This window comes from Gekko japonicus, unplaced genomic scaffold (assembly GCF_001447785.1).
Source record: "Gekko japonicus isolate JY-2015 unplaced genomic scaffold, Gekko_japonicus_V1.1 scaffold908, whole genome shotgun sequence".
Taxonomy (NCBI): Eukaryota; Metazoa; Chordata; class Lepidosauria; order Squamata; family Gekkonidae; genus Gekko; species Gekko japonicus.
Window position 1 is genome coordinate 533,896 of NW_015172030.1, and position 9,344 is coordinate 543,239.

General features: G+C 48.9%; 1 protein-coding gene across 1 annotated transcript; it reads right to left on the reverse strand.

Moving 5' to 3' along the window:
- Positions 1–284: 284 nt before the first annotated feature.
- On the reverse strand, positions 285–9,034 carry CPTP (ceramide-1-phosphate transfer protein). Its single transcript, XM_015420613.1, has 3 exons — positions 9,000–9,034; positions 4,396–4,526; positions 285–1,924 (listed from the first exon to the last, which is right to left on the reverse strand). The coding sequence occupies exons 2-3, from the start codon at positions 4,515–4,517 to the stop codon at positions 1,402–1,404; spliced, it is 645 nt and encodes a 214-aa protein (XP_015276099.1). The 5' UTR covers positions 4,518–4,526; positions 9,000–9,034; the 3' UTR covers positions 285–1,401.
- Between the last annotated feature and the right edge of the window lie 310 nt (positions 9,035–9,344).

Below are 9,344 nucleotides of genomic sequence, written 5' to 3' on the forward strand. Positions count from 1 at the left end.
CTAAGCTGAGTCAGTGTGAGCTAGCTCACAGCTTTTTAGCCTCCGGCTCACACATTTATGTCTCAGCTCAGGAAGGAGGGCTCCAGAGCAAACTAATTGATGCAGCAGCCAAGTCGCTCGCTCACAACTTTAATGCCAGTGAGCTCACAAAGTAGAATTTTTGCTCACAGGACTCCACAGCTTACAGGGAGCATTGACGGCAGCCATTTTTGTCAGAAGCCCACAGGCCCCAAAAGGGTTGGGACCCCTGCTCTTAGTATCCATAACACTGAAAGATTGATTGTCAGGCCCTTTGTCTGGAACCAGGGACCGATGTGCTGTCGCCTCTGCGCAAGGGGGTGGCAGAAAGGCCTCGTCTGAACCCTGTCAGGCCCTCAAACCCCCCCACGGCCAGTGTCCTGTCCAGCGATTATCCAATGAAGACGGATCTGTGCTACAGAGAGGTTATCTAGCACGTCCAGCACTGCTTTCCCTCTGTAGGTATCCCAACACCCCTGATAGTCCTAGCAGCAGCATCCCGCATGCCGAAGGTCTTGGGTACCTTACTGTAAATTGCAGAAGAACACTGCCTTTGCGGTAATGGCTTAGGGGTGCGACTGTCTGCCTGAAGCCAGAACGACACATCCCTCTGCGCAGCCAGGGGTGGGGAGCAAGGAGCAACAGCTTCATCGTTCAGAGACCCCGCTTGGCACGCAGAAGGTCTCCAATTCAATCCCTGGCACCTCCAATTTAAAAAGGATCTTGCACGAAAAGGGCCGGGAAAGGATTTTGCTCGAGTCAACAGCAGGCAGAGCACACAGTAAGGGGTGCAGCAGTCTCATGGCCCGCCAGGGTGTAACGCAGCTTCGTATGTCTCAGGGCCCAACAGAATTTCGGTGGGACCTTCCGCCTCGTGTGCCTTGTCGATCGCGCCATTACATAAGCCCCCTTTGACCATCATCCCCCCCCCGTTTCCATGCTAAAAAAAATGCAACAACTTGTTGCAAAGAGCCGACTTTTGCAAAGCAATGATTTCACTGTGGTGAAGCCCCGATTACACAGCGTTTGATTGACAGAGCACAAACAATTTAAACCCGAGACCAGAAGCCATCTATGCCCTGAGAAGTCCGGTCTGTAGTTCTGCAATTTAAAAAAAAGAGCAGAAGATGATTGCTTTCGACTGTGTCACAAGAGGGCCAGGAGTCTGGTCGTGTTTCTTTGGAGATGAATTAAACGGAACAGGTACTCAGACAACAGAAAGCTTACAGCTATAGGAAACCAGATTTAGGACAGAGCCGAGTGTGAGAAGCTATGGATTTTGGTACCAGCACGTCTCCTGTTTATGCACGGACTCGGGCACCAGTGATTGTGCTCACCCCGACCACTGATACTCAAGAAAGCATAGATTATTAGCCCACTCGGTTATGGGATGTCAAGAAGGTTGTGTTGGGCATACAGTGCTTCTGTGATGTCATAGACCTTGACGATGCTGGGCAAAGCCTCTTCCAGCATCGCCACCGCATCCGCAGGGGTGCCCACGTTCATGAGCTCCAGGAAGGTGTTCCGAGCAGGTAGGACGTAGAAAGACAGGAGGGCCGTCTTTCGGATAATCCATGGGTGATACTTGGCCAAGGAGGCATTGTACGCTTCCGTACACAGGGCCGACGCGCTGGAGTCCTCCGAGCTGGTCCGCAGGCCCTCCAAGAACAGCTGCAGCCAGCGGAGGGCGCGGTGAAGACGCAGGATTGTCCGGCAGCCCGAGGGCGGCTGGTCTCCGGGCTTTTTCAAATCCACCAAGTTGCTGGCTAGTTCGTACTTCACCATGGAATGAAGCGTCGAGTATTGGTCCTTTTGATCGCTGCTGCGGTAGTTCTCCATGATCTGGATCTTGGCCACCGCATCTTTGGAAACGAAGGAGAAGATGGTGCCCAAGATGTTGAGGAACCTAGGGTTTAAGACAGGAGACTGTATGTCCCGGGCCAAAAGAGAGGCGTGCAACGAAAAGTCATATTTGAGAGCTTGAGTTTCCTTCTATCTACACCCTGAGGATACAGAAATGTGAAGAATTATGGGGGATTCCTAGATCTCTCTCTGTCTTGGGATCCGGAGTTATTCAACACAACTGATGAGTGGTAGGCATACGTCTGATGAAAAGAAGTATTTTTTCACATGGGGCGTAACTGGGGAATTAATTAGCGAAAGGGAAAAAAATTGGGGGCTTTCCACTTTATGGGGAAAAAAACATCAGAGGGGCATGAAAAAGTATAAACCAAGGAGCACTTCTTTTCAGACAATAACTTGTGGACCTCACTGCCACAGGCTGTGTCAAGAGACAGGATCTCAGCTTTAAAAAAGAGATTACCTAATTCATGGAGTTTACCAATGGCTATTAGCTGTGACAGCTCAAGAGAGCCTCCATGATCAAAAGCAGTATATCCCTGAATACTACTTCCTGGGGCGAAAAGGGGGAGGCTTGGCTGCTGTGGCGAGCCACTGTTAATCCTGGTGATTCACCGGTCTGATCCAGGCATGGCTGCGCTTTAAGAATTCTCTGCCGCAGGATGCCACGTGGCCTTTTAGCAAAGGAGTTTTATCTTGTTTAGCCATTTTATGGTCTACCCTAAGCCTAAGGACCGTTTGTTTGATTGCTTTTAGTTCTAAGGCATTTCAAGTAAGGGAGACCGTGGCTGTGGTCACAATGGTGGCTTGGCGCAATATGGTGCCACCTCTAATTGTACTGGTTTAAAGTGTTGTGGGATATATCAGCCACACAGCACACCCTGCTGTGGGTTACCCACGGAGACACCCTGTGGTAAAGCATCCACACATTATTGCAGCGCCTCAGCCACGGACCGCACTGCAAAAAATCCCCAAAGTTCATGCGCACGCATAAGTGCGCATGTGCACGCTCATGTGCATGCGTGCACATGGGCAATATTTTTAAAAACTTGCCTCCCTAGTGGCAGAACAGATCTGCAGGTTCATACTGCCAAATCTATTCTGCGCACATTCCCCCACGTTCAGACATCCGATCATGTGCAATGACTGTGTGGGGAACTGAAAACACCACGTGATGTGGTGCCTTCTTAACCTGGCTCCAACTCGTCCTATGACAGGATGAGTATGACTGCGGGAACGCCTGACAGATGTGGCTGTCAGACTGCGCCCATTTGATCCGGAGGGGAGGAGTGGCTGTGTGCGGCTTTGGGTTCCCCGCCAAGACGCTCTGCTTCAGGCTCCACACCCAAGTTCAGCAAATCAGGCAAAACTCTTCCATTATCAAAGAAAAAGGCGAGGTGACCTCAATTAACAATAGTTAACCAGACAAAAGGAAAATTCTACATCTTCCGATGGCTAACAAAATACAAACAGTCAATAAAATCAGCCGAAACGTACTCAAACCCGCCCGAAAGGTAGGAAAAAATCCTGCCCAAAAGATGCATGCTACCCCTCCCTCTATCCCATCCAGCTGTTAATTGAGATATCTCAGCTGTGCAGCTCTTGGGGGTGGGGTTCCCCCCGGCAGCCCGATTTGGGCTGGCGGGGAACCAACCCAATTAGCAGGGGTTTCCCCGCCGCCCCAGGCAATTTGAAACCCTAGTGCTGCGCGACGACGACGTGAGCTCCCGTCTGTGGCCCCAGCTCCTGCCAACCTAGCAGTTCGAAAGCAAGCAATTGCAAGTAGATAAATAGGTACTGCTTCGGTGGGAAGGTCACAGCATTCCGTGCGCCTTAACTTCTAGTCACGCCGGCCACGTGACCGTGGAAATGTCTCTGGACAGCGCTGGCTCTTCGGCTTGGAAACGGAGATGAGCACTGCATCCTAGAGTTGGATTCGACTGGCTTTCGAGCGAGGGAAACCTTTACCTTTAGCTAGTCGAAAGCCTGGTGGAAGCGCTCTGTTTTACCAGCCCTGCAGAACTGTAGTAGATCCCGCAGGGCCCTGATCTCTCCCGGGAGCTCATTCCACCAGTATGGAGGTGCCCCCGAGAAGGCCCTGGCTGCCGCCAACCGAACATCTTTGGGGCCTGGAAGGGCCAGCCGGTTTTGAGCCCCTGAACGCAGTGCTCCCTGGGGATTTGTATACTGTTTTGTTGTAAGCTGCCCTGAGCCTGTTTCTGGGGAAGGGTGGCCTAGTAAATCTAATTTAATAAATAAATTAAATACATTTTGGGTAGCAGAGTCACGGAAGCAATGAAGATATAAATTCTACAGTCAAATTCTATGCAGAGTTGCCCCACTCTAAACCCACAGAATCAGTGGACTTAGAGCAGAGTAACTCCATATAGAATTGTGCGACTAGATCCCTCATGAACACTGCAATTCTATGCATGCATATCTTAGAGTGAGCCCCAATGAACACAGTGGGATTTACTGCTGAGTAGACAGGCACAGAGAGTGAGGACGTGATCGTACCTGACTAGTCCTTTCCAGCCTGCTACGTAAGGATCCATTAAGATTTCTTGCTGGTCATTGAGGCAGGACTGGAACGTGACCAGCACGTCTTTCAGGCAACACCCGTCTTCACCGTTAGCCATGATGAAGCTCTGAAACAGACAACAGGAAAGTCAGCCAGAGTAAGCAAACGTCAGTATTCCTTTTCCGGGGAAGGGAAGGTGATTAAGAGTAGAAAAATTGTGAGCAGGAACTCAAGCCTTTCTTTGGTGTAGGGCAGTGAGTTTCAAACTTCTAGGGAAGTCTCAGGTATCCTACACGTTATGGGACCTTGGGGTATCTCCAAGGGAGCCCTTGTCATTGCAGTGCATTATGGGGCAGAAATAGGCCAGTTTCCCATCTCCCCCTTGTAACAGACTCTCAGCCGCTCTCAACATTATGTGCCTTATTGAGCACACTCAGGTTTTTTCCCCACCTTTAATTTACAGCCGTAAAATTTTGTTTTTGAATTAAGTCCATAGAAATCCTGCCCTTCTCTATGAACGGCCTGACTTTTTAGCTTTTGTGATCCGCACAAACTACCCTCAATCTACTATTAGATATTGCAATTACAGTTAAATTACTGAATTGAGTTTCCCTACTCCTGTCAGGGATTAGTGTCCACGGCCTCTCACCGAACGTTACAGTTCTCCTCAATTTGGCTCCAGCCAGGATGTCTTGGTCCTTGCCCTCTCCTTTGGAAACTTCCTTAATGTGAAGAAAGGCCTTTTTCCTTCGGAGGTTTGAAATGAGTAAAACCTTCACTCTGAGTTTTAAAAGTCCCCCCCCCCGGGCAGAGAACAGGCAGGGAGGAGGAAGTCAGTCCATGGCTTTCCCGACTTACCTCAGCCCACCTTCAGACAAATGCCAATAGGTCGAGAACAGAAAGCTTCAAGGTACTGGAAACCCAGTAGAGATTTGTAACTTACTAAACTGTAGGATCCAATTTCAACATTGGATAGGGCATGTATAGAGAGAGGGACAGAGGATTGTGTTTTGCCCATTTCTTTTGAATCCCTTGCTCAGGCTGGTGCTGTGCTAAAAGTATACTTGAGAACATTTTATTTTAAATAAATATAACATTTGATGCTGGTAGTGGTTCTCTGAACCACACAGACCTCCCCCGTATTGGACACACTATTTTTATAGGCGTGCTGGAGGAAGGAAGGCCATTGGCAAGGGGCTATTCCTCCAAGGGCACGCAAGGCAGTAAACGGTCCCCATGGTGACCAGGCACTGGGCAGCAGGAGACACAGAGGCAAGGCCTCAGAACTCGGAAAGAAAGCTGAAAGCCCTGACCCTCCCAGTGGGCAGTTCCTTACAAAGGTCAGGTGTTGGCGATGGTTTACTGGAGAGAGAGTAAGGCCTCTCCAGGTGTTGGGGGAACCTTGGAAGGCAGGGTGAAATAGGGCCTGCAGGCCGGAGCAGGCCTTGTTCCGCCACACGGGCATTCCAGCTTGGTCTGGGGAGGCCTCAGATGAACTACTGCTGTTTATATCTCAAAGGGATAAGCTCCTTATTTGCCGCTTCATCTCTTCTCAGGAGGCTCTGGTGCAGACAAGAGATCTTAATTGGCACCCATCATTACATAATCCAGTTAGGTCTGCAGCACCCCCGTCTCCCTCTTAAAGTGCAGGCAGACTCCTCTATCACGATCACATCTTTTCTCTCTTCCTCCTCCTTCCCCTTTTTGGGCTGGGGTGTGTGGTTCCCTCTTTATTTATTTATTTATTTATCCTTCGACTTGATATACCGCTCTTGGAGCATCGGCTTGGCATGCAGACCGTCCCAGGTTTAATCCCCAGCCTCCCTAGTTAAAAGGAATTAGAGAGTAGATGGCCTGAAAGACCTTTGCCTGAGGAGAAGGCTGCCAGCTTTACGCAACAATAATTGCCTCCATAAATCATGAGAGGAGCCTCGGTTTGGCCTATGGCGATGCTATCAATTAATGACCTCCAAAATGTCCTCTCGTTAACAGCCTAGTTCAGGTCTTGCAAACTGAGGGCCATGGCTTAATTCGAGTCTATCCATCTCCTGTTGGGTCTTCCCCTTTTCCTGCAGCTTTCAACGTTTCCTAGCGTGATTGTCTTTCCCAGTGACTCTTGTCTTCTCCTAATGCGAGCCTAATGAAAAGACTCGGATGCTTGTACTATCTTCCGAGTATCACATTCCTGATGATTAGAAGACGTCGCAACACAACCTTGTTTTACACCCACTTATTATTCTCTCCTCCCCTGTATTATCCTCACAACAACTCTGTGATGTAAGCTGAGAGAGAGGGTGGCTGGACGTGGCGCGTGGTCGCCACTAAGTTTCACTGCAAATAGGAGATTTGAACGCAAGTTTCCCCGATCCCAGTCCAAGACATTGAACCATTACACCACACTGGCTCTTGTTAATTAGAACATCTTTGTGGACTGGTTGAAATTTATGGAAGTGCATATGTGGTTAAGAACATAAGAACAAAACAGAAGCCATGTTGGATCAGGCCAATGGCCCATCCAGTCCAACACTCTGTGTCACACAGGGGTCCAGTCCCAGGTGCCATCAGGAGGTTCGCCAGTGGGGCCAGAACTTCAGAAGCCCCTCCCACTGTTGCCCCCCAAGCACCAAGAGGACAGAGCATCACTGCCCCAGACTGAGAGTTCCTATCTTTACCTTGTGGCTAACAGCCACTGATGGACTTCTGCACCCCCTCCCACTGTTGCCCCTCAAGCACCAAGAAGACAGAGCATCACTGCCCCAGACGGAAAGTTCCTATCTTTACCTTGTGGCTAACAGCCACTGATGGACTTCTGCTCCCAATGTTTCTTCAATCCCCACTTGAAGCTGTCTAGGCTTGTAGCCACAAACCACTTCCTGCAGCAGTGAATTTGACGTGTTAATTACTCTTTGGGTGACAAAGTACTTCCTTTTATCTGTTCTAAACCTACTGCTCATTAATTTCATTGAGCGCCCACGAGTTCTTGTATTGTGTGAAAAGTACTTCTTTTATTACCTTCTCTATCCCATGCATAATTTTGTAAACCTCTATCATGTCACCCCTCAGTCATCGTTTCTCCAAGCTAAAAAGCCCTAACCTCTTTAACCTTTCTTCATCGGGAAAGTGGACCTCCTGATGGCACTGGTATTTCTGGCCACTGTGGGATACAGAGTGTTGAACTGGATGGGCCTTTGGCCTGATCCAACATTGGCATCTCTTATGTTCTTAAAGTGTTCCACCCCCTTAGTCATTTTAGTTGCCCTTTTTCGAATACCACAATATCTTTTTTGAGGTGCAGTGACCAGAACTGTACAGAGTATTTCAGATGCGGCCACATGCACCATCAGTTTCTACTGATTTGTTTTCCTTTCCCTCCCTAATAATCCCCGGCAAAGCATTTGCCCTTTTTATTGCCGGCACACACTGAGTCAACATTTTCAGTGAGTTATCTACCACACGACTGCAAGATCTTGCTCCTGGTCAGCCTCTACCAGTTTGGACCCAGTCAACATGCATTTATAGTTAGGATTTTTAGCTTCAATATGCATTACATTGCACTTTCCCATTTTGAACTGACGCCCACTCAGCCAGCCTCGACAATTCCCTCTGGAGCACCTCACAATTCTCCCCGGTTCTCACCACCCTGAACAATTTAGTGTCATCTGCAAACTCAGCCACTTCACTGCTTACTTCCGTCACCAAATCATTAATGAACAAGTTAAAAAGCACTTCTGATCTTCCACAGTCTGGGCAGCCAATAATTTAGCTTAAATACTTTTATAGGTCTATTTTTTATGGAGTACTGTGTACCAGTGTTCCCTCTAAGCTGAGTTAGTGTGAGCTAGCTCACAGTTTTTTAGCCGCCAGCTCACACATTTTTGCCTTTGCTCAGGAAGGATGGCTCCAGAGCAGACTATGTATGCAGCCGCCAAATTGCTCGCTCACAACTTTAATGCCAGTAGCACACAAAGTAGAATTTTTGCTCGCAAGACTCCACAGCTTAGAGGGAACACTGCTGTGTACCCTCTTAGGTGGGAAAATAGGGGTGCCAGCCTCCAGATGGGACCTGGGGATCCCCTGGAATTACAACTCATATCTGGACTACAGAGATCAGTTCCCCTGGAGAAAACGGGTGCTTTCGAGGGTTGACTTTATGGCGTTGCATCCCACTGAGGTCTCTGCCCTCCCCAGGCTCCATCTCCAAATCTCCAGGAATCTCCCAACCTGGAGCTAGCAATGCTACCCCCTCTACTGGTGACCAGTGTGGACTTGGTGATCCTATGGGGAAACCGTAACATAGATGTTTTTTAAATAATCACCGATACGTTATTCTTCTTTTTCACCTCCTTCATATTTATGGCTTCCATTCCATACAGTAATATTATAACAATTATAATTTACATATAAAAATATTAAATGAGAATTCTAAATAGTATTATTAGCATCTCTGGCTCCTTATAATACACAGAATTATTATGTCTGCCCATCAGTGATACAACCCGGGATTAAATTCTATAGACAGGGAAGATTTCACACATTTCCCCCCAGAGGGGCTGCTTAGCTTCCCCCTCCCTCTCCCGTTGCCCCGCTGCCACTGACTCACCCCAACAGCCGCTTCCTCCTTCCCAACTTCAGCTAGCTTTCCGCTTTCTCGCTTGGCAGCGAATAAAAGCCCTCCTCCTCCCCGCTCCTGCCCGCCTCTCTCCATCTTTTCGCCAATCATATTGCTATCTTTCGGGGCGTGCTTAAGGCACGAGCAATTGCCCATAGCAGGAGGCGGGGAGAGGGCGGGGAAATGGGTCCGCTTTCCTCATCCTTGTTTGCTATTGGTCTCTGCTTGGAAGAGGCTTCACTTCTTTGTTCCGCCCTTGCAGTGACGCCTGACCCCTTCGAGCCAATAGAAACTAAGATTCCTCGAGCGGATATCAGCCAATAGGGATACGGGGAT

Bases quoted from the DNA above. Each gene is read 5' to 3' on its own strand.
- CPTP (XM_015420613.1), bottom strand. From the start codon at position 4,517: ATGGCTAACGGTGAAGACGGGTGTTGCCTGAAAGACGTGCTGGTCACG. The intron at 1,925-4,395 runs GTACGATCACGT...CTTAAACCCTAG, and splicing joins GGCTGGAAAGGACTAGTCAG to GTTCCTCAACATCTTGGGCA.